At 45.6% G+C, this 26,230-nt stretch overlaps 1 protein-coding gene across 1 annotated transcript in view; it reads left to right on the forward strand.

Moving 5' to 3' along the window:
* Positions 1-26,230, forward strand: part of LOC126092881 (cadherin-89D) — a 407,126-nt gene that overhangs the window by 348,674 nt on the left and 32,222 nt on the right. Inside the window, exons 18-22 of the mRNA XM_049908645.1 lie at positions 7,284-7,664; positions 12,506-12,728; positions 12,816-12,916; positions 17,294-17,627; positions 22,658-22,794. Coding sequence (XP_049764602.1) covers positions 7,284-7,664; positions 12,506-12,728; positions 12,816-12,916; positions 17,294-17,627; positions 22,658-22,794 — 1,176 coding nt within the window. The remainder of the gene's footprint in view (positions 1-7,283; positions 7,665-12,505; positions 12,729-12,815; positions 12,917-17,293; positions 17,628-22,657; positions 22,795-26,230) is intronic.

Consider the following 26,230-nt stretch of genomic DNA (forward strand, 5'->3'; position numbering starts at 1 on the left):
GCAGAAGTGACAAGCTCGTTTGCAGTTTTGTGGCGATGAACACACTGTACAAGCAACAACAGCGTGCGACCGGCCGGCTCGCGGGAGAAATGGTTCAAATGGCTCTAAGCACTGTGGGACTTGACCAGTCCCCTACACTTAGAATTACATAAATCTAACTAACCTAAGGACACCACACACATATCCATGCCCGAGGCAGGATTCGAACGTGCGACCGTAGCAGTAGCGCGGTTACGGACTGAAGCGCCGAGAACCGCTCGGCCACAGTATATTATAATAGATCGGGCAGGTTTGCGCGACCTTCTTGCGATGATTACAGACGCCTCGCGCAATGACTCATAGAGCTTTTGCTCACCGCCAGGTCTCTGCAGATATTATACAAGCGCCTATGAATATCTACGCTGCACTGGTTTCCCACCAAAAGAAGCTTAATGACAGCTCTCTGCTTAGAAGGCACCTCCGTCCCAGACGCCATTTTGAAGGCTACGTACAGCGCCACCACCATGAAACTACAGGGACTGAAACGGAAAGATTCCACGATGTCCCACAACAAATTCCGCATTTTTCAATCGAAATCGGCTGAGGAAAATGTGTGTTGCATAACTTATTGAACGACTTCTCGTAATATAAGTACAGAATATTATTCAAGACATATGCATACCTGCAATAAATCTTAAGTCATTCGTGAGTGTGTAGTGATAATTGAAAATTTGTGCCAGACTATGACTCCAACCTGGATTACCTACTTCGCGAGCAATTCCCTTAACCGCTGGGATGTAACGTATGTGGTTATCTAGTATGATGATGTCCGCTCCGTATATGATATGTCACCCGGTTACACGCATTTGTCAACTTTTATCTTCGGTCGTCGTTCTTGAAATTATTTATGGTAGTGGTCCTGCTACGCAGTGCTACTGAACTGTGCTTCTGGACTTTTTCACCTTGTTGCGAGGTGTGGGTGCTAGAAGAGAGCTCTGATCTATTCAAGCTACTAAATGGCGAACTCACTTTGTGTGAAAGCTTCTGTGTTTACAACAGAGTGTTAATATTTTACAACCTTGATTACAACTGTCCATGAACAGGCCTTTCGTAATGTGCATTTCGACAATTATAATAAAGGTTTTAAAATATCGAGGTAATGACAGTGGCACGTAAAGTGCCCTCCGCCGCATACCGTTGGGTGGCTTGCGGAGTAAAAATGTAGATGTTGATGTTATATTAAATATTAATGTCACATGTAAAATATTAACATATATATCATGTTAAACGTTAATGTCACCTGTATCTGTATGGACATGACATTTCAAAGGCAGAGACAGATCTCCTCTCCAATCATTTGAGCGTTTTTATTGTCGACTCCGTGACCTCCAAGGCACCGACAAGCCGAGATGCCCAAAGAAAAAGCGCTCCGCCACAGCAGGTAGACAGGTTTATTCGCCATCGCGCCATGTTGATGTCCAGAGCAGAGAGAGGTCTTTTACTCGCCATCGGCACATATAGCAAAGCATATAGTGGGATGTTCCAAACCTATCAATCACGTTGAAGAACGTTTCTGGTATAGACGAACATCTTTCGTCTGCCTGAGTGATCAGAAGTGAAACTTGTTATCCCGTAGGACAGACAAGTTACACCACTATATGAGCCCACCTCCAGAACTGGTTGTAACTTTCATTGTCCTGATGTTCACTTTTGCGAGAAAGTGTTGCACAGGATGTGTAGAAACAACACCACAGGAGAATAGCGTGGCTGGGGATTATCACTTGCTGTGTCATAAGAGACATGCATTACATCCTTTGAAGTTAAGGATGACGAGAATGAAATCAGTGAACATGTAAAGATGAAAAAGCCGGTCAAACGTATTGAACCTGCAGTGCATTGAATATCTCTATACAGTAAAAAATATAATTTCCAATGTCAATGACATTCACCAACCTTGCTATCAAGTCTTCGAATGAAACTCTAGTGTAACGATTAAATTCACAATATCCAGAGATTTATGGCTCTATGACATTTTCATTTATTTGGAGAGTTGCATATGAGGCCTGAAGATGGCATAACGAAATGTTGAAACTGATAGCCTTCACAATAAAATAAAATAATATCGTAAGTTAAATGGCTGTTGGTGAATTTCATTGACATTGACAATTACTTACCCACCGAGATCCCCTGTCCATGATGGACCAACAGAGGTTAAAAATGTAAGTCAGGTCGACAGCACAACTCATTCTTCCCGCTTTTCGCCAGGTGTTTTTCCAAGTCATTGTTTGTAAGATTTGTGGTTAATTGGCGCGGTGCAGACTGTAATGTTGTGCAGTATTACTTAAATCCTATTACTGTATATCCGACTGCGTGGTTTTCACGGGATGATTCGTGGCTGTTCACGTGAAGATACTTTCTCACCTCACATTCGTTGGGCAGAGCATGGCCTTACATGACAGCTTTGTTTTTAACTGGTCGTGATTGAACGGAACTGCGAAACGAAGACTCCACTGCAGCTTAAAAAGACAGTCTGTGGCGTCTGCTGGTAGAGGAAGTTGGTGGCCTGAGCAGAGGTGTGTTCATTGTTCAGGATATTTATTTTCAGTACAGTGTAACTCAACGTTAATTACAAGTCTCTGAGTTTGTGGCTTGTCTTCAGACGATAAAGTCGAGCGGAACAGTAGTATATGTGAATGTTCTCATTGTATAGCAGGATAATTGTGATTGTATTAGCAAGCGTGAAAAATGTTGCGTCATGGTTTGAAGCTGTGGATTATAGTCCTGGCATCGATTAGAAATTACGTACTTGCTACTCGAAAGTAGTTCTGCACTTTGCTATAACAGACTGACAGGGCCAAACTATCATGATTTTCTGCGAGAGGGTCTCAGCTTCAGAAAACGCAACGTGAACTATCACAACTTTGACGACGTTTGCCTAATGAATACCTGTCTCCCAGAAACATCCATGTGAACTGTTACATGGTGACAATTATTGAGCAATATGTAAAAAAAAGGTAAATTAGTTACAAACTACGGCGTGCCACACCATGTAAACGTCACTACAGATATTCGGATTTAGGTTATGACACGTTCGATATACTGCCATCATTGACGATGATGTGGCAGACGAATAGCGAAATTCTGACCCATTGAAGTGTAGGAACATCGATGCTGTCGATGACCTTCTGAATGGCTGTTTTCAGTTCAGCAATGGTTTTGGTGTTATTGCCGTACACCTTGTCTTTAATATAGCCCCATAAATAGCAGTCGCATGTGTTCGGATCCGGAGACTATGGCGGTCAATCGAGGCCTATGTCAGTGGCCTCTGGGTATCCCAGAGCCAGAATGCGGTTCTCAAAGTGCACTCTCTTGCTTCGATGCAGTCGAGCTCCGTCTTGCATGAGCCGCATCATGCCGAAATAAGGATCACTTTGGATAATGCAGATGAAACCATCTGTCAAAACATTCAGCTACTGTTCGGTAGTCACCGTCCATCATGGAATATCGCACCGATTATTCCGTGACTGGAAAAATGTTCAAATGTGGTTGAATTCCTAAGGGACCAAACTGCTGAAGTCGTCGGTCCCGAGACTTAACGCACTACTTAAACTAACTTATGCTAAGAACGACACACACATCCATGCCCGAGGGAGGACTCGAACTTCCGATGGGGGGAAGCTGCGCGAACCATGGCAAAGCGCCCTAGACTACGCAGCTACCCTATGCGGCCCCTGACTGGGCACTGCACACCACTCAGTCACCTGTCGAGGGTGAAGAGACTTGTCGATCGCGAAATGCGGATTCTCAGTCCCCCAAATGCGCCAATTTGGCTTATTGACGAACCCATCCAAATGAAAGTGGGCTTCATCGCTAAACCCAACCACACTCACGTCAAAATCCTGTTCGCCAATTCTGTGGACAGTAGTGTTGGTGAAATACAACCGCTGTTCCATGGCCCTGGGGCTAATGGCTGATGGTTTTGTATTTTGTATGGGAAGGGATGCAGGTCTTCAACAACAATTCGTCGCAGTGTGTCCCGGTTGGTTCCCACCTGTTGTGCAGCTCGTCTAATCGATTTCCAGGGGCATTTTGAACGACCGACACTGCCAATACTGTCATCACAAACACTACCCGTTCTCTCCGACTTGCGAATCAAATTCTTGATTGTTAGCACACTTGGACCGGTTGTCTTCACCTCGAACTCGGTCGCAAACTTCCTTTGAGCCGCAGTCAGGCTGTTATTGCCCGCACTGTAGGCCTTGACAAGTGCTACATGCTCAGTCACGCCGTACCGTGACATTTTCACGTGCAAATGGCCGACAACAAGAAGGCATGTGTGCATATGCACATGCGCATACTAATTGCCATCATGCCTCGCGGCCAGCCGTGCAGTTTGAACGTCCTAGCACAAACCGTTCAGAAGTTACGAAGATTTCATTTCGCATAGTTCAATAATTGTCACCCTGTGTGGTGTTACAAGAAGACACACTTTCACGTCCATTGAGATTTTGTACGTGTAACTCATCGTCACAGTCTGTCAGGAAGTTTCCTTTTTTGAGTACGATCAGTTTCATAGTGAAAGACTGAACCCCGAAAGATAGAAATGTTTGCCCTTTACATCCCTCCCTTCTTACAAGGGAACCTCCCCATCGCACCCCCCTCAGATTTAGTTATAAGTTGGCACAGTGGATAGGCCTTGAAAAACTGAACAGATCAATCGAGAAAACAGGAAGAAGTTGTGCTGAACTATGAAAAAAATAAGCAAAATATACAAAGTGAGTAGTCCATGCGCAAGATAGGCAACATCAAGGATGGTGTCAGCTCAGGAGCGCCGTGGTCCCGTGGTTAGCGTTAACAGCTGCGGAACGAGAGATCCTTGTTTCAAGTCTTCCGTCGAGTGAAAAGTTTACTTTCTTTATTTTCGCAAAGTTATGATCTGTCCGTTCGTTCATTGACGTCTCTGTTTACTGTAATAAGTTTAGTGTCTGTGTTTTGCGACCGCACCACAATACCGTGCGATTAGTAGACGAAAGGACGTGCCTCTCCAATGGGAACCGAAAACATTTGATTGCAAGGTCATAGGTCAGACGATTCCTCCACAGGAAAACACGTCTGATATATTCAATACGACACTGGTGACGGCATGTGCATCACATGACAGGAATATGTTGTCGACCCACCTAACTTGTACACTTGGCGAATGGGTAATCTTATACCTTGCCTGATTTAGGTTTTTTTGTCGATGTGATAACCAGTCCCAAAAAAGTGATGAAAACATAAGAGTTTGTCACATAAACTGCAACAAATGAATGCAACAGTTTCACAGTCGCACAGTTTTCCCTGTGCTCTGTCAAAACATATGTTTTTAACGTTTTCAAATTTTTCCGTGTGTAGACCGTCAGTTACCTCACATCGGACGGACAGATAATAATTGTCTGAAAATATTAAACTTTTCACTCGAGGGAAGACTTGAACCAAGGACTTCTCGTTCCGCAGTTGCTTACGCTAACCACGGGACCACAGCGCTCCTGAGCTCACACCACCTGATGTTGCCTATCTTGCGCATGGACTACTCAGTATGTATATTTTGCAAATTTTTTGCATAGTTCCACACAACTTCTTCCTGTTTTCTCGATTGATCTGTGTTCAGTTTTTCAAGGCCTATCCACTGTCTAACATTCTGCGTGGTGTCTGTTTGTTCTAAGTCGTGTCTCCCTACCACTTTCGCGCAACGACGCTCTGAGCGTGTTTTTAGGGAATTGACTAGTTTGAACCTGGGACCTGTTGTTGGTAAGGAGACGCCAGACCATTCATGACATGTAGAGTTCAGAAGAGTTCAGTGAGACTAGCGATAATATAACCAAATACTTAATGATGATTTCAGCGTCAGCTCCACTGCACTCCCTGTAAAAGAATCTTAATACTAACTAAATTTAGTGGAAGGGGTTCAAAGCTTTCCTATTTTTAGTTAGCTGGTAAAATAACGTCGAAAAAACAGGTAAGTTTACCATTGGAAATTTTATTCTACTCACAAAACATTGTTTATAAATTGCACTATTGATAAAAGGAAATGTTTTAATACAGGATGATAAAAACCAACTGCGTTCAACAAAAATGTGAACGAATATTCCCTGAATGGGTTTTCAAGTTCTACAATGGATCTAAGGATGACCTATGCCATATCACATCTATAATCTAGGTTTAAATTAAGTTCCACAAAAGAGAAAACTATCAAAATGGTCTACAGTGACCCTCAATTATCTTTAATTACTCATCTAACTTGTCGTAAATTACAGTGGCTGATGTGGCTTCTCAATGATTATATAACAGAAAAATCATCGCGTTTCAGATTTTTACTTCAAGTAGCAAATGTGAACATCATGAGATTTAATTGACGATCGACACTAGTATTACGTAAAAAGGGGGTGTAGCAGATGAGACTTCTGCAGTTCTGAGTGAAACTTTATGCGCTGTTATGCGGCATCGCGTGCGTTCATTTCCTTGTTGTTGGTTAGGCAGCATCAGGGGGCGGCGGAGGCGCAGCTGCATACAGCTCGCCATCTCGGAAGCAACTCTCTCCTAACTTCTCCTTACTACAATTTACCGAAGTTGGTTAAAAAAAAACTATCTGGCTCTGTTTTCATCTGACCAATCAGGGTCTCAGTGTTAACCTTAAGCTCTGCCTACAAAAATTCTGTCTATCCAATGAGAAACGTTATACTTTTCGTGGTGGGGCAATGTTTTGAACGTTTGCAACGTAACAGAGACGCGAAAAAGTCTCACGCTAAAACTTGCAGCTGGTGTGGCCCTTTTAGTGCTATCGTAAGATCTATACTGTTCTTCTGGAGGGCTCTATCTTTTAACATGGGCTGGGGGGTGGTACTGGCGGTCGGCTGGCGACGTGGGTGTCCGTCCCTTATCGTAGGGCCTTCTAGCTTAACACGGTTCTGCTCTCGGCTTCTGTTCTCGTTTCTCCCCTCGGAACTGCGTCTGTTTCACGGTGGGAAGGTATGACATACATTTAGGCATTCGTGTGTTAGTCTGTGGTATTCCATTTGCTCACACGTTAGTCGTATTACTTTGGTTAATTTAATGTCACGATTTATTCGGAGCTATGTGACATACTGCTAGATTTGCTTATCACGTCAGGGTTTTCATGGAAGGTGTTGGATTTGCCTGACACCTTACAACTGTGCCAAATTATAACTAAATCTGAGGGGGGTGCGATGGGGAGCTTCCCTTGTTAGGAACTCCACAGTCTTTTCCGAATGATGTGGGACGAGTGTGCCCGTGCGCTGCTGCAGGTGGTGGCTACGGACGGGCCCGGGCTGTCGGACACGCTGGAGCTGCGCATCCGCGTGGCGGACGTGAACGACCACGCGCCGGAGTTCGAGCGGCCGTGGTACCGGTTCGAGGTGGCCGAGTGGAACTCGTCTGCGGAGCGCGAGGTGGGGCGGGTGCGCGCGCGCGACCTGGACCACGGGGACAACGCGCGCCTCGCCTACCACCTGCTGCCGACCGGCGGCCAGGAGCTGGAGCTGCCCTTCCGGCTGGGCGCCGACGACGGCGTGCTCACCGCGACGCGGCCGCTGGACCGCGAGCAGCGCGAGGTGTACGCCTTCAAGGTGCGCGCCGTCGACCAGGCGCCGCCGGCGCTCCGCCGATCCGCCACCGTCGACGTCCAGGTCAGTGCGACCAGCTGCCAGTAGATTACTCAACAAATTAGCCGTAGTCGGGGTTGGAGCAGTGCAATAACCAGTGTGTGGTAGCCTGGTCGCCATTTGCGTGTGGCGCATTTTGTGACAGACGACAGAAATGTGGAAGGGAAAATGAAAAGAGAAAACGGGAGGGCTATAGAGGAAGGGGAAAAGAAGATAGCCAAACAAGTAGATAGAACTAAGACAGGAAGGGCTGATTAACTGATGGGTGTATTCGAACTGGACTGTTTCCAGCAACAGTTCCGTAAGTACTATCTCTCCTTGGTGAGGACACAATACTTCTTTTAGAGCACTGTATGGCGACACTGTCCTTATGTCAAGTGAGTCAAAGCAACAGCAGTGCTTTTGTGCGTTTGTTGTTTAGGTGGTTGCGCCTTTACATTGATCGACACTGAAAATGGGATAGTGGTACTTTTCCAAATCTCACTCTACGAAGGTGAGTCAAATGAAAACCTTAAATATTTTTTTAAATATAATTTATTGTGCAGAAGTGGTACAAAGCTGTATCACTTTTCAACATAATCTCCCCCGCGCTCAATGCAAATCCTCCAGCGCCAATAAAGTGCATAAATTCCTTTAGAAAAAAATTATTTTCGTAGTCCGCGCAACCACTCATGCACCGCGTGGCGTACCTCTTCATCAGAACGGAACTTATTTCCTCCCATTGCGTCTTTGAGTGGTCCAAACATATGGAACTCACTTGGGGCAAGGTCTGGTGAGTATGGCGGATGAGGAAGACACTCAAAATGCAGCCTTGTGATTGTTGCAACTGTTGTGCGGGCAGTGTGAGGCCTTGCATTGTCATGTTTCAAAAGGACACCTGCTGACAGCAATCCACGTCGCTTTGATTTGATTGCAGGCCGCAGACGATTTTTTAGGAGATCTGTGTATGATGTACTGGTGACAGTGGTCCCTCTAGGCTTGTAATGCTCCAAAATGACGCCTTTTTCTTCCCAAAAGAGAGTCAGCATAACCTTCCCTGCTGATGGTTCTGTTCGAAACTCCTTTGGTTTTGGTGATGAAGAATGGCACCAGTCCTTGCTCGCTCTCTTCATTTCCGGTTGGTGGAAGTGAACCCATGTTTCGTCCCCAGTAACGATTGTTGCAAGGAAGCCACTACCTTCTCGTTCAAAGCGCCGAAGAAGTACTTCACAAGTGTTGTGTACAAAGTTCCGCGTAGTCAGCGCGTACACAACTTTCCCAATAGAGCGCGCCCCGGTAAGCACAACAGCGCAGGCGCAGCGCTCGTCCGTCTCCGCACTACGAGATGGCACTGTCAGAGACGGACCAAATTCTGCTTCCGCCGATCCGCGTATTGATATGTAACGCAGCCAAGGAGATTGCTGCTAACGTAGAACCTTTTCTCCTCGCGGATCGCACTCGCGCAGTGATACCTGAACGCGCGAAGTATTATAACGAGTGTGCAGACCTCCGATTAGTCAGTCTGCATGAGTCTGTAGCAGTCTGCATTAGTCTGCAGTTGTCTGTCAGCCTAATAAGATTATCACATTCCTGTACATAGCCATAAAGATAAATGAATAGACACTTCGTCAAGTATCAGAGATATGTGAGAATAAGATTAACGTACCAAGACCAATTGTCAATTGTGAACAGCATGCAGAATCAAGTTAAGTAATTTCTATGATTTTTATTATTTTAATAAATGTGTGTGAATATTAATCAATTTCTGTTTCAAGTTGGTCACCATCAATCTGCTACTCTGAGCGTGCATGTGGCATTTCTATCGTCTGACCTAACGGCAGAAGATAAACACGCCACGATAAGACCACGAGACATATTACTGACACTCGCCTACTTCATTAGAGCGGCAAGTCAAATAATCTGATGGTGTGTGAACCGAAGGTCTTACAGTACGCACACCACAACAAGCATCAACACGTCCTTCTCTCATTTCAGGAGTCAGCTGCCGTGGCACCCATCTTGCAAACACTTTGTGAAACTGGAGCACATAAATCACAATGTGGTGTGCTGACCCATGACTAATCTGTAAACATGCTGCAATGTCATTCAGTGTCACTCGGCGGTTTTCCTTCACTATGGCTTCAACTGCTGCTATGTTCTGTGAAGTCACAACTCGTTGTGCCTGGCCTGGACGGGGAGCATCTTCCACTGAAGTCACACCATTTGCGAACTTCCTACTCCATTCGTACACTTGCTGCTGTGACAAACATGCATCACCACACTGAACCTTCATTCGTCGATGAATTTCAATAGGTTTCACACCTTCAATACGCAAAAACCGAATAACAGAACGCTGTTCTTCCCTGGTGCAAGTCGCAAGTGGGGCGGCCATCTTTATATTGATACTGCAACGGTACGTGTGCATCTGCACTATGCTGCCACCTACAGGCCATTCTGCAATCTGTTTGTTGCACGCTTACCAACTTACAGGATAACGGCGTGAAATTTTGATTTGTTATTACAAATTTAAGGTATTCATTTGACTCACCCTCGTATATTTTGAACTCTATCAAACTAAAAGAATAACTGAAAAATCAGGAGGAAAAAAAAAGGTTACGTCGAGAGGGAATGGTGCGTTTCCCGGGCGCCAATTATTCTATTTCCGCCACTTAATTAGGGTATTGGCTTTGTGAAAGAGAAATTTTTCTCCGTAATACATAAACGTACGTTCCATACTAAAAAGTTCTGCCTACAACGAGATGTATACATCGATAGCCTGTCTATAAAATATGTTGCCCTCGGAAGAAACATCGTTTGAAGTTAATTCCACCGGTAAGTAGGCCAGTACAGTTGGGAAAATTATGGCCAAAGCCAACTGGCTACCCTTAGCGCGGATATTACTCAGCTGAGACCAACGAATCATGAAACAATTCCTCTCCAAATTTCGCACAAGTAAAATAAGGAATGCCAAAAAAGGAAAAAAAAAAAAAACGTTAGCACGAAATGGAACTGCAGACACAAATAATAAACACTAAGCACTGCGATACTGCGATGAATACTAAATACATAAACTGGCGGAATTAAGGCTGTGAGGACGGGGCGTGAGTCGTGCTTGGGTAGCTCAGTTGGTAGAGCACTTGCCCGCGAAAGGCAAAGGTCCCGAGTTCGAGGCTCGGTCCGGCACACAGTTTTAATCTGCCAGGAAGTTTCGTATCAGTGCACACTCCGCTGTAGAGTGAAAATTTCATTCTAGTACCAAATACATAGTTGGTTCCTATGACATAATTCTCTACACACGGCCTTACCATTAACCTGTTAAAATGCTGTTAGACTTCGAATAATAACAATACAATTGTCTTAGAAAATTTTTCAGTTTGATTTCAATCGTCCGTTCGTGAACTCCCACTTTGTTGTGTCAGCTTCTAAATTTGCCACTGTACCACATTCATTCACGCTCTACTTACCATCAGTGGCAACTAGAGCACCTGATCAACACTCTTTGGTGAGTCAGCACTAACATTGGAGCTTCCCTGTAGCATCACTGATCACTCAATGGCTTCTAGCCATCTTCACTGTATAGGCCACATTTGCAGCAACCAGAATTACTGCTGGTAGTGTGTTCCCCAATAAAAACGACATACACTGGTACACACTCTATCACTATCCCCTCTTAAGTTATCTTGCCTGAATTTTATTATTAGGTCACACAGCACATTAAATACCAGTGTTTTTAGAATGTGTGTATAGACAATCACAGACACATATATTCACTCATTCCACCTTTCCTGTTCGTCACAAGCGCACGACTCATTCTCAAAATGAGAAATCAGACGATATAGAACCAAGATACAAGTATTTTATTGTTCACGTACACCACCTAAGTAGTTAATCTGATACAAGACCACTGAAATGGCCTTCCTTGACTACGTTTCCAGACAAAAAACTTATCACTTCCCTGTATCCCACTTTGCGTTTCAGTCCCTTCCATTAATGTGTACTTTGACTCCATTTACAGACTGTTCTATTCTCCTGCTTCTGAAATTTGTTTCTTTTACTCTCAGATATACAGAATGGTCCATTGATAGCGACTAGGCCAAATATCTCACGAAATAAGCGTCAAACGAAAAAACTACAAAGAACGAGACTTCTCTAGCTTGAAGGGGGAAACCAGATGGCGCTATGGTTGGCCCGCTAGATGGCGCTGCCATAGGTCAAACGGATACCAACTGCATCTTTTTTAAATGGGAACCACCGTTTTTATTACATATTCGTGTAGTACGTAAATAAATATTAACAGAAAGTGTTTCTTCATATTGATGCAAGTGAACTTATCAAGATTACATACACAAAACGTATCCGCAATTCCAGCGGCAAACATTCAGCGGATGCTGAGTGTTGTATGTTAAGTGTTACAAGGTAATGAACGCGTAGTCTATGTCTGTATCGAATAGAGTCTTCTGAAGTAAGAACTTCATCGTAAATTGTAAAAGAAAATCACATTACAGGGCATTTATTATAAAGCTGATAGCCAATAATGCGAGTCTGTATTGCACTTTCTAGCCTGCTGTACCGTTATTCTCCGTCCGATACAGCCAGAGCGTTAACTAGGGAAACAAATTGAACTAGTCTGCAATATACAATTGAACACGAAGGATATCGAAACGTCCAGCAAACTATAGTGATCATCATCGGCAAAGTTTTCATTAGGGTTCCGGCTCGCCTGTATTCATACTGGCGTCATGATGCGAAAGACCCCATCTATCTGGCCTCTAGCGCTGTTACGTAGACTTGGAATAGTGGCGAGTTGTTTACTTCAAGGCTCAGCACACAGCTGGGAGAACTTTCAGGAAACAGGGTCACAGAGCTTTTCCGTACCGGTGCCGCAGGTGGTGGTGCTGGACGTGAACGACAACGCGCCGGCGTTCGAGAGCTTCTCGGCTATCGAGACGGACGCGTCGGGGCGGCCGCTGCCCGTGTACCGCGCCTCGGTGCCCGAGTCGGCGGCCGCGGGGCAGGAGGTGCTGCGGCTGGCCGCCAGGGACGCGGACGCGGGCCGCAACGCGCTGCTGCTCTTCTCGCTGCTGGACGCCGCCCCCACGCCGCCTCCCGGCGCGCGCCGCCGCCCGCTGCTGCCGCCGCCCCCGCCGCCGCCCCTCGCCGTGGACCCGCGCTCCGGCGTCGTCACGCTGTCCGGAGGCGGCGCCGCGCTGGACGCCGAGCGAGCGCCCCTCATCAGCGCCAGGGTCGTCGCCGCCGACCTGGGCTCGCCCAGCCTCAGCGCCACTGCCCTCATACAGGTAGGCCGGAGCGCCGTCGTATTTTCAGAAGGTGGTGACCCTCAGCTCAGCCAAGAGCTGCTGACAAAATTTCTTTACTGAACAACCAGTTTCGGTCCACAAACCATCATCAGATTCATAGAAGAATTCATATTATGTGGCGTAGTATATTGTTGTAAATGCTTTTATGAACAGGATGATGGTGTTTGGACTGAACCTACTTGTTCAACAGAGAAATTTTACCAGCAAAATCTTGGCGGTAAATCATGACCTTATCAAACCGAAATCGATCTAACAATTGAACAGTCCCTGCTTGATATGTGGTTCATTTCACAGAACCATTCTAATTCGTTTCAATCTTTAAATACAGGTGACGGCAGTCGTCTGTGAGTCTTTATTGGTCGTCTGCTTCATTCACAATCCATACAGGTTATAAAAATGGATGGACGTATGTACATATGCATGAATGTGCGTATGTGTGTTCCACATCTCCATCTACGCCACTGGACCAATTTCAGCCACTCTTGGCACACGTATCACTTACTGTCTGGAAAGAATCACAGTGGGGTAAATGGAAATGAGAATTTGGCGACATTGGCCGGGAGACCCCTTATGGGGCAGGTCCGGCCGCCTTGGTGAAGGTCTTATTACATTCGACTCCACATTGGGCGACCTGCGCGCCGAATGGTGATGAAATGATGATAAAGACAACACAACACTCAGTCCCTGAGCGGAGAAAATCCTCGACCCAGCGGGAATCGAACCCGGGCCCGTAGGACGGCTATCCATTACGCTGACCGCTCAGCTATCGGAGCGGACACTGTGGGGTAAGAACCATCGACCCATCAAAGGAGTGTCAGTGCGGGTGTGAAACAGTATAGTCCACGACGCGAGAAAACACGTACTTTAGTCATCCAGCGTTTGAGAATGAGAAGAATTGGAGACTTACAACGAACTTTACACATAATTTCAAATCTTTACGAAGCTTCTTCTCGATGACGACTTCCACAAAATGAAAGGAAAAAAGTTTCTCGCTCACTAAATTTCCGATGTTCACGCTGTAAAAAACCACTTGAAGCATAACGTTTTCATTTAATACTTCTTTGCTACAAACTGTTCAAATGGTTCAAATGGCTCTGAGCGCTATGGGACTTAACATCTGAGGTCATCAGTCCCCTAGAACTTAGAACTACTTAAACCTAACTAACCTAAGGACATCACACACATTCATGCCCGAGGCACGGATGTGTGTGATTCGAACCTGTGACCGTAGCGGTCGCATGGTCCAGACTGTAGCGCCTAGAACCGCTCGGCCACACCGGCCGGCGCTAAAAACTGTATTCGCGACGCATTTTGCAGACACTATTCTCGTGTACCAGTGAATGTAACTGGAAAATTATATCATTCTGCTGCACATAGTACAGAAGATACGTCTCCGTGAACATTGAGCCGCGTGAAAATGAAACTGCAGGGCGAAATTCGCTATACATGCTGGTGAAATATCTGTACAATACGCGTTAAATACGTTAAATAAGTTAGAAAACATGTTTGACATGTACGTATTCTGGCAGAGCCATGGGCAGAAAGCTCACCCTAAACACAATGGAATGATTTAAAGCAAATTTGGTGTATATATTAGTTACAATCTGGAAATAAATACTGCAGGAGTAGCAGCCTCCTGTTGGGGGAGAGTTTGATAACGTGGAAGAGGATGAAGAGATGGAGAGGGAAATGGTCATAGAGAGGAGAGAGGAGGAGACGGACTAGAAGAAGATTGGAATAAGTACATACCCGGATAGTGCCGAATACCCAGCTGTTAATATAAAAATGTTCAAATGTGTGTGAAATCTTATGGGACTTAACTGCTAAGGTAATCAGTCCCTAAGCTTACACACTACTTAAGCTAAATTATCCTAAGGACAAACACACACACCCACGCCCGAGGTAGGACTCGAACCTCCGCCGGGACCAGCCGCACAGTCCATGACTGCAGCGCCTGAGACCGCTCGGCTAATCCCGCGCGGCTATTAATATGATAATCTTCTACGTTATTCTCTTCTGCTTTTTCTTCAACTCTACTTCTCAACATCTTCCCAAATTACTATTAAAAGGCAATATCGTCACCCTTTATAAAACGATGTATGCAGTGCTGTACTGAGAAAAAGCCTTCTTCTAGGTGGTATCATTCAGTATGTCACTGGTGGTTCTTCGTTACTGATTTAGTTCTGATTGTCTGTACTGCTGGAACATAAATGTTATCGAACTTTGTGGATAGTCCTTGTAGATCGCTGACGAGGATATCGATCACGGTATCGTTACATATTTTCTCCTGTGGCCTGTAAAGTCCGCGTAGTTGTAACCGATTGGATAACTTTAAGGTGCTATCTGACAATGTGTGGCTACGTGTCAGCCCGTGGCCCGAGCCGGACGAAGATTGCATGCGATGATTAATAGGCTGGTGAAATTTGCATCGGGATACCATTCTGAGCCCGTGCAACGAATGCTTTTCTGCATCTTTACCTCTGTGTTTTTGTCATCTCCTGAATTCATTAATCATTGCCTCTGTATATTTTGTTGCGTTGACACTAATGCGTCCACTTGCATTTTCCATTGTCGTGATGTGCCTTCTCTAAATAGCTCGATGGACAATTCCAACAGAGCGAACAGTCAGACGCTTTAACCTCACTTCCGCGGTGTGACGGTCTCGATTTGGTTCACAATACATAGCTGTAGGTGAGTGAAGCTACACTATGTGGTCAGAAGTATCCGGAAACCTGACTGAAAATGACTTGCAAGTTCGTGGCGCCCTCCATTGGTAATGCTGGAATTCAATATGGTGTTGGCCCACCCTTAGCCTTGACGACAGCTTCCACTCTCGCATGCATATGTTCATTCAGGTACTGGAACATTTATTGGGGAATGGTAGCCCATTCTTCACGGAGTGCTGCACTGAGGAGAGGTATTGATGTCGTTCGGTGAGGCCTAGCACGAAGTCGGCGTTCCAAAACATCTCAAAGGTGTTCTGTAGGATTCAGGTCAAGACTCTGTGCAGGCCAGTGCATTGCAGGGATGTTACTGTCGGTAACGACGCTACCACAGGACGTGCATTATGAACAGGTGCTCGATCTTGTTGAAAGATGCTATCGCCATCCCCGAACTACTCTCAACAGTGGGAAGCAAGAAGGTTCTTAAAACTTCAGTGTAGGTCTGTGCTGTGATAGTGCAAGCCCCCTGCATGAAAAACACGACCACACCATAACACCACTGCCTCCGAATTTTACTGTTGGCGCTCCACACGCTGGCAGCTGACGTTCACCGGTTATTAGCCATACCCACACCCTGCCATCGGATCGCCACATTGTGTACCGCGATTCGTCACTTCACGCAACTTTTTTCCACTGTTCAGTCGTCCAATGTTTACTCCCCTTACACCAAGCGAGGCGTCGTTTGGCATTTACCGGCGTGATGTGTGGCTTATGAGCAGCCGCTCGACCATGAAATCCAAGTTTTCTCACCTCCCACCTAACTGTCATAGTACTTGCTGTGGATCGTGATGCCGTTTGGAATTCCTGTGTGATGGTCTGGATAGATGTCTGCCAATTACACATTACGACCCTCTTCAACTGTCGGCGGTCTCTGTCAGTCAACAGGCGGGGAAGGCCTCTACGCTTTTGTGCTGTACGTGTCTCTTCACGTTTCCACTTCACTATCACATCGGAAACAGTGGATCTATGGATGTTTAGGAGTGTGGAAATCTCGCGTAGAGGCGTATGACACAAGCGACACCCAATCACCTGACAATTTTCGAAGTCTGTGAGTTCCGATCAACGCCCCATTCTGCTCACTCACGGTGTCTAACGACTACTGAGATCGCCGATATGGAGTACCTGGCAGTAGGTGGCGGCTCAATGCTCCTAATATGAAAAACGTATGTTTTTTGGGGGTGTCTGGATACTTTTCCTCACATAGTGTACTTCCATGTCTGTCCACTGTGTCTACGGACAATCTCTAAGCCTATGTAAGTCCGTAGGATTTCGTGGCCGTTGTCGCAAAATTTAAAATCTTGTGGGTTGCTAGGTCGCATCATATTTCCTTCTAAAATAATCGACGTTTCGACCCCTCTGCTTGGACCTTCTTCAGACGTTTCGGTGTCCACTACTATTAGAACAGTATTCTAGCATTAGTGGACACCGAAACATCTGAAGAAGATCGCAGCGGAGGGGTCGAATCGTGGATTAGTTTAGAAGGAAATATGACGCGGCCTAACAACCCAGAAGATTTTAACTTTAATGCATGCTGGAAAACAAGAGATCCCAAAGACTCATTTTGAACTTGAAACAGACTCAGTGAGGACGTCAGCGTTAACGTTATAGACGTGTGTGTTGGTGTGTGCGACAGGTGGAGGTGCAGCCGGAGCCGGAAGGTTCGTCGGCGCGGCAGGCGGTGTTCTCGCCTCGGTACCTGGAGGTGTCGGTGGAGGAGAACTGCGAGACGCCGGTGGTGGTGGCGGCGCTGAACGTGTCTGCGCCCTACCGCGGCCTGCCGCTCAACCTGAGCGTGGCGCCGTCGCGGCACGCCGCCTGGTTCGCCATCGGCCGCGACAACAGCTCGCTGCTGCTGGTGGCCAGCCCGGACCGCGAGGCCACGCCGCGCCTCGAGGCCACCGTGCGCGCCACCTACAGCCGCCGCGGCCGCCTCGTGCTGCTCTACCCGCCAGACCTCGGAGACCTGGGTGAGCCCTCCTCCCCCTTCTAGGACACCTGTCGCCCAACTTCTCTGCCCAACAACCCCAATAGTGACACCGTTCCTCTGACATATTACTCTACTGCCCATTAAAATTGCTACACCAAGAAGAAATGCAGATGATAAACGGGTATTCATTGGACAAATATACTAGAACTGGCAAGTGATTACATTTTCACGCAATTTGGTTGCATATATCCTGAGAAATCAGTACCCAGAACAACCACCTCTGGTCGTAATAGCGGTCTTGATACGCCTGGGCATTGAGTCAAACAGAGCTTCTATGGCGTGCACAGGTACAGCTGCCCATGCACGATACCCCAGTTCATCAAGAGTAGTGACTGCCGTATTGTGACGGGCCAGTTGCTCGGCCACCATTGACCATACGTTTTCAGTTGGTGAGAGATCTGGAGAACGTGCTGGCCACGGCAGCAGTCGAACATTTTCTGTATCCAGAGAGGCCAGCACAGGACCTGCAACATGCCGTCGTGCATTATCCTGCTCAAATGTAGGGTTTCGCAGGGATCGAATGAAGCGTAGAGCCACGGGTCGTAACACATCTGAAATATAACGTCCACTGTTCAGAGTGACGGCAATGCGAACAAGAGGTGACCGAGACGTGTAACCAATGGCACCCCATACCATCACGCCGGGTGATTCGACAGTATGGCGATGACGAATACACGCTTCCAATGTGCGTTCACCGCGATGTCGCACAAACACGGATGCGACCATCATGATGCTGTAAATATAACCTGGATTCATCCGAAAAAATGACGTTTTGCCATTCGTGCATCCACGTTCGTCGTTGAGTACACCATCGCAGGTGTTTCTGTCTGTGATGCAGCGTCAAGGGTAACCGCAACCATGGTCACCGTGCTGATAGTCCATGCTGCTGCAAACGTCGTCGAACTGTTCGTGCAGATGGTTGTTGTCTTGCAAACGTCCCCATCTGTTGACTCAGGAATCGAGACGTGGCTGCACGATCTTTTACAGCCATGCGGATAAGATACCTGTCATCTCGATTGCTAGTGTTGCGAGGCCGTTGGGATCCAGCACGGCGTTCCGTATTACCCTCCTGAACCCACCGATTCCATATTCTGCTAACAGTCATTGGATCTCGACCAACGCGATAGGCTACAATCCGACCTTTATCAAAGTCGGAAACGTGATGGTACGCACTTCTCCTCCTTACACGAGGCATCACAACAACGTTTCACCAGGCAACGCCGGTCAACTGCTGTTTGTGTAACGCACATAAATTGCTTTCTTACGAGTCCGCAACAGACTAGCTATAGTATGGCGCCGTAAGGTGTACGCCGGTCCCCAAGTACTGACTGTTAAAAGCCGCCATCACTGGGACCAATTCGTGTTGAGTGCTCTCTGTTTCAGTTTACTGTTACACTCAGCGCATTCACGGATCCGTGTTACTTGATATTCACCATAGCACCTGACTCGCGTACGTCACTGGTTATTAGTACTGGAAGTCAAGGAATGAAACATCCCTGCTCTCATATCCAGCGCATTCACGGATCCGTGTTACTTGATATTCACCATAGCACCTGACTCGCGTACGTCACTGGTTATTAGTACTGGAAGTCAAGGAATGAAACATCCCCGCTCTCATATCCAGCGCATTCACGGATCCGTGTTGCTTGATATTCACCATAGCACCTGACTCGCGTACGTCACTGGTTATTAGTACTGGAAGTCAAGGAATGAAACATCCCCGCTCTCATATCCCACAGTGGCCACGCCAGGTATGCTTCTGCCCCTAATGTAAAGCGGCGAACTTTACTTAACTCACGACCGAATCCAAAAACGTCAATAAAAATGAAACACATCGTAAAATTTTATTGTTCCCGTAAGCATTTTTGTTCGGTACTGAGCAGTAACGCAATACGTTTAAGAAGCTCCTCTTAACCCTTTCAGACAGTGTGGCTGTAGGATTTTTTTCATTTCGTGGCATATGCACAGTAGCTACATCTGCGACTACGTCTCTAGCAGAGTCTGCCCCACAGCGGATGCAGCTTGAACTGCTTTACTTGTTTCAAATCTTAGCAGTAAGACGAGCAGAAGGGACAGATAACACTCCATCAGAATTTCTAAAATCATTGGAGGAAGTGCCAACAAAACGACTATTCACGTTGGTGTGTAGAATGTATGAGTATGGCAACATACCGTCTGACTTTCGTAAAAGCATCATCCACACAATTCCGTAGACGGCAAGAGCTCACAAGTGCGAGAGTTATCGCACAGTCAGCGTAACAGCTCATGCATCCAAGTTATTTACAAGAAAAATATACAAAAGAATGGAAAAGAAAATTGAGGATGTGTTAAATGACGAACCCTTGGCCTTAAGAAAGGTAAAGGCTCCAGGAAGGTAATTATGATGTTGCGGTTGATAATGGAAGGACGACTAAAGAAAAATCAAGACACGTTCATAGGATTTGTCGACCTGGAAAAAGCGTTCGACAATGTAAAATAGTGCAAAGTGTTCGAAATTCTGACTGAAATAGGGGTAAGCTATAGGGGGAGACGGGTAATATGCAATATGTACAAGAGCCAAGAGGGAATAATAAGACTGGACGACCAAGAACGAAGTGCTCGTATTAAAAAGGGTGTAAGACATGGATGCAGCCTTTCGCCCCTTCTGTTCAATCTGTACATCCAGGAAGTAATTATGGAAATAAAAGAAAGATTCAGGAGTGGAATTAAAATTCAAAGTGAAAGGATATCAGTCATACCATTCGCTGATGACATTGCTATCTTGAGCGAAAGCGAGGAAGAATTATATGTTGTACTGAATGGAATGAACAGTGTAATGAGTATAGAGTATGGACTGAGAGAAAATCGGAGAAAGACGAAGGTAATGAGAGTAGAAATGAGAACAGCGAGAAACTTAACATCGGATTGATGGTCACGAAGTAGATGAAGTTAAGGAATTCTGCTACCTAGGTAGTAAAATAACCAATGACGGACGGAGCAAGGAGGACATCAAAAGCAGACTAACAATGGCAAAAAGGGCATTCCTGGGCAAGATGAGTCTACTAATATCAAATATCGGCCTTAATTTTAGGAAGAAATTTCTGAGAATGTACGTCTGGAGTACAGCCGCGCGGACCGTGACAAGGCGCCCCAGACCGCGTGGCTACCCCGCACGGCGCAAGGAAGGAACCTCACACAATCAGATGGAAATGTGGTCTCTGTGAAGCAGCCCCATGCCTGTCTGCAGAAAGGAAATACATTTTGCTTTACCACAAAAAGCAACGACGTTTCATGCGTAGTGGCTCCATTTCAGATCAACCCATATGTATTAAACAATGCACATCTAGTAATCGAATAAAAAAAAGAAAAAGTCAAAACAACCAAATTTTTAATATTTCAAGTCTGAAAGGATTAAGAAGCTCATAACGTTAGTTGGCGTTTTTGTATTCGGCTGTTAGCTGCTAAGTGCACACAGTTACATAATGTGGTTAAGAACCGCACCGCAGTTTGACGACCGCTGCTGTAGGCGTAGTGCGTCCGCGTGGCGCTGGCGCGTGAGCGGCTCTCGTTCCCCTCACTTCGCTTTTCATGCTACTCGGTTTCACTCGGCCGACAGTTCACTCTCTCGTCTTCACGCGGACGAGCACGTGCAGACGTGTAACACAGTAGGGTCCTGGCCAACGTCGCTACACCGCGGCTCGCAGTACTCAGTAAAGGAACCGCGTCACGCCTGCGTACTCGGCACCCTCCCAACCTGTGACCAGGTGGATACAGCCGAGGGACAGCCGTGTGGCTGCACGTGTTGAGCGTGTGGCTTTATCACGGGGCGAGGTAGTATAGGTCACGTTTGGCAAGTTCCATCAAGCTAACGACGTTTATTCACCCTCTTCCTCGTGCAACCAAGTTGAGTGGAGACTAAGCGGATGGGCCGCGGGCTTGGAGCCTTCTAGTTTACATCTAGCCTGGCGATGCTCCTGTTTTCAACTGTTCTAGGCTGACACATTCTCCTTCTTGCTGCCATGATGCCAAGCAGAGGCGAGAGCTGGCGCGCTCTTGTTGATCTCGTTTGAAATACTATCAGCTATCGTTGCTACAGTCTTGTGTTTCTGTTGTTTTAGGCCCTGAAGACACGTTCGCCACATGGTAAGATGTTCCCATAAAAATGTTTTTCTCAATTTTTCTCTGACTCCATTATCCTAATGTAGGAGTTAGCTCGCACGACATATGTTTAAAAATTGCTAGACGCAGGTATACACGAAAATAAGGAAAAACTAAATGGGAGAAAAATCAGATACGTCGGGTTCATTAACAGTTGCTTTAATAGCCTCACTCGATCTTACATGTAAACAGCATCGATGAATAGTATAATCATTTTTCAACGATCTTGGGTTATGTCCAGAGATGATGCAATCGTAGACCTGGCAATGTAACTTGTAACTGGTACTCAGGCGTTTGTAATGGCTTATCACGTACAAGAGTTTGCCCTTTACACATTGTAGGTAAAAGAGCGTCAGCATAGTAAGCCTTGAACTACTGCAGGTTATTATTATAAATTTCTTGCAGATCCATGGACCGATCACGCGGCAGTGTAAATGGGCTTTGATTATTATTTTCTTTTGGTGTACATATATACAAAATTCAAGACGTTATTCATAAGTTAGTTATTCTATGATGTGGCTATTTGAAATTCACAAACAAACAAAACCAATAACCGAAATTAAGAACTAGCTATAATCGAAAAGAAAATAAACTGCCATTCACTTAAACGATCAGACAAATCCATAAACAGTGCCTGAGACTACTAATCAAACTTCAGTGTATAAAAAAATAGTTGTCTGTTAGATGTTTCGTAATTATTAATCCAATGATACAATCATAAAAATCTGTTTCATCTTTTACAAAAACTTTAATGCAACGTGTAACGAATTATCACAATAGAAAAGTGCGTAGTTCAAGATCTTTGGATGAACATGTTCTAGTAACAACTCCCGGTCAGCGTTAATTGAGAAGAAGACTAATTGTGTGCTGCAGGTCACGACGAGGCGCGCGTGGTGGTGCTGGTTCGCGACGTCAACGACAACTCGCCCCGCTTCCTGGGCAGCGGGCGACCTCTGGTGACGGCCATCCCCACCTCCACCACCTACGGCCACCACATACTCACTGTCAAGGTACTGTGGGCGGGCCGAGGGGCGACGGGTGACAACTGACAGATCGTATCACTCTGTCGTCTGGTGCACATTGTTTACATGCATTAAGTTCTATTACATTTCTTGACACTCAGAAAGCCTTCAACAATGCAACATGAAATAGGATGTCAAAATTCTGAGATGGCTTGCTTTACAATCTACACGATCTACAGAAACTCTGCAGAATAATTCAAGCCGAAAACTGAGAAAGTAAATGTCGTGTTAAATAAATTCAAATATAAATTTGCAACTGGCAGTTCTTGATGTTTGACTTGTATTTTGAAGAAAAAGTTAAATAACAGAGGTTAGTACAATGTCAATGTGTGGAAGTATGAGATATCGATTCTCTAGTCACGTATAAGCTTCGTAGACGAACGTCGGGAAACAAAGGTCATGTTACATCCAATAGCACAATGCAGCGTGCAGAATGAACTAGTTAAGCATCTTTTCTAAGACGTCAGCTTACCGCCTAAACCATATGAATTACCTTAGACCTTCTCCAGTTTGGGTACTCATAGTCAGAATCGTACTATGAGCACTGGGGAAAAGCTGGAATTCCGCCTTGCTCTTTCATGGACAAGATCCAGATGCCAATGGAGACGGTTTGCTGTTGCCGTCCTCTGGCCTTTTATAAACTGCCTTGTGAGTACCTTATCGTGTGGAGGACTGTGTGGGGCATGGATGTGTGTGATGGCCTTCGGTTAGTTAGGTTTAAGTAGTTCTAAGTTCTAGGGGACTGATGACCTCAGAAGTTAAGTTCCATAGTGTTCAGAGCCATTTGAACCATTTGAAGCGGGAGTCATCATTGAAGACAATTCTACTCCAGTCAATAAGATTACAGGACGAATACATGTCTGGAGACCATCTGGACAGCAGAAGGATATCAATATGACTGGCGCCTGACAACTGGGAGTGATGGTCTGGGGTCCCATTTCTCTTCATAGAAGGACTCCTTTGGTTGTCACACACGGCATCGTTACAACACAACGGTTTGTCGACGATATTCTACACCCCGTTTTATTGCCCTTCATGGGAAGCCATCATGGGTTTGCATTTCAGCAATATAAAGCCCGCCCGCGTACGGAGAGAGTTTCTACTGCTTGGCTTCGTGCTTGCCAAATCCTACAGTGGCCATCAAGGTCTCTTGGTCTCACCCAACTGGGAACTTGTGGAACATTACGGGCAGGCCCACCAACCGGCTCAGGATTTTGACGAACTAATGCGTCAACTGGACAGTGTGAGGTAACGGGCGAGTTGTGGCGCCCTGGAAATATTTTAAGTTCGGAGTTTTCGACCACAGCACGGGCCGCTAGGCAAACCGGGGCTCGTCAGCGACCACATGGTGCCGAACGTTAGCCGGAGCAAGAAGGGTAGTAGCCGCAGCGCGTGGTCCAGACTGACCACGTGGCTGGGGATTCCATGTTGACGCTGTGTCGAGGAATGGGCTTTGTGTCGGTGAAGGAGATTTGTATGCCGGTAGTGCCAAAGATGGCGGAATTGTAAAATCTTAATGGCAGACATTTGACAGTTCGTACAGAAATAAACAGTAGCCAGACGAATCATGATGTCTCAAAAAGAAACATGTACATTACCATTATTTGCACGACGATTCTGATGGTGTAATCAGATTTTCAATATCTTTATTAGTTTGAAGTTTAGTATCTGACGATAAATTATACAAGTAACACCCAGCAACGAATTTCCAAAATATAAACGGTTCATCCGATTTTGTCGCTCGACTTGTCTTTAGAAAGCTATTAGTGTAAATCAAAATTGCTATAATTACAGTCATGTAACTTGAATAGTACATGAATTATTGCAGGTCAAAGTGGCCCATTACTATCAACATCTACATCTACCTCCATACTCTGCAAGCCACCTGACGGTGTGTGGCGGAGGGTATCTTGCGTGCCTCTATCGGTTCCCTCTTCTATTCCAGTGTCGTATTGTTCGTGTACTCTAATCTCTCTGATTTTATCCTCATGGTCTCTTCGCGAGATATACGTAGGAGGAAGCAATATACTGCTTGACTCTTCGGTGAAGGTATGTTCTCGAAACTCAAACAAAAGCCCGTACCGAGCTACTGAGCGTCTCTCTTGCAGAGTCTTCCACTGGAGTTTATCTATCATCTCCGTGCTCTCCGTTGGATCTTCTCTCTCTCTTCTATCAACCCTATCTGGTACGGATCCCACACCGGTGAGCAGTATTCAAGCAGTGGGTGAAGAGGTATACTGTAACCTACTCCCTTTGTTTTCGGACTGCTTTTCCTTAGGATTCTTCCAATGAATCTCAGTCTGGCATCTGCTTACCGACGATTAATTTTATATAGTCATTCCATTTTAAATCACTCCTAACGCCTACTCCCAGATAATTTCTGGATTTAACTGCTTCCAGTTGCTGACCTGATATATTGTAGCTAAATGATGAAGGATCTTTCTTTCTATGTATTCGCAGCACATAACACATGTTTAGATTGAGATTCAATTGCCATTCCCTGCACCATGAGTCAATTCGTTGCAGATCCTCCTGCATTCCAGTACAATTTTCCATTGTTACAACCTCTCGATATACCACAGCATCATCCGCAAAAAAGCCTCAGTGAACTTCCGATGTTATCCACAACGTCATTTATATATATTGTGAATAGCAACGGTCCTACGACACTCCCTTGCGGCACATGTGAAATCACTCTTACTTCGGAAGACTTCTCTCCATTGAGAATGACATGCTGCGTTCTGTTATCTAGTAACTCTTCAATCCAATCACACAATCGGTGTGTTAGTCCATATGCTCTTACTTTGTTCATTAAACGACTGTGGGGAACTGTATCAAACGTATTGCGGAAGACAAGAAACACGGCATCTACCTAGGAACCCGTTTCCATGGCCCTCTGACTCTCGTGGACGAAAAACGGTAGCAAAAAAATGGTTCAAATGGCTCTGAGCACTATGGGACTTAACATCTATGGTCATCAGTCCCCTAGAACTTAGAACTACTTAAACCTAACTAACCTAAGGACATCACACAACACCCAGTCATCACGAGGCAGAGAAAATCCCTGACCCCGCCTGGAATCGAACCCGGGAATTCGGGCGTGGGAAGCGAGAACGCTACCGCACGACCACGAGCTGCGGACAAAACGGTAGCAGCATGCTTATAAATATATTTATTCGTCTGTGTCTTTGTCTATATCCGATGTATACTATTCATGAAGAAATTGGTTAAATATTTACTACGTTTTATAAAGCACAGAGACAGTAGGCTACTAGCCTACCTTCGGTTCTATTCCTTTGATATATGTTTATTTAATTAGGTTATGTATTTAATAATGTGTGTTAGAGTGTGTTTATGGTCCAGCCGTAGGAATATGTATTTAATTTCAAGTGATTTAAATGTAAATCCAATATTTCGAATGTTT

This window comes from Schistocerca cancellata, chromosome 1 (assembly GCF_023864275.1).
Source record: "Schistocerca cancellata isolate TAMUIC-IGC-003103 chromosome 1, iqSchCanc2.1, whole genome shotgun sequence".
Taxonomy (NCBI): domain Eukaryota; kingdom Metazoa; phylum Arthropoda; class Insecta; order Orthoptera; family Acrididae; genus Schistocerca; species Schistocerca cancellata.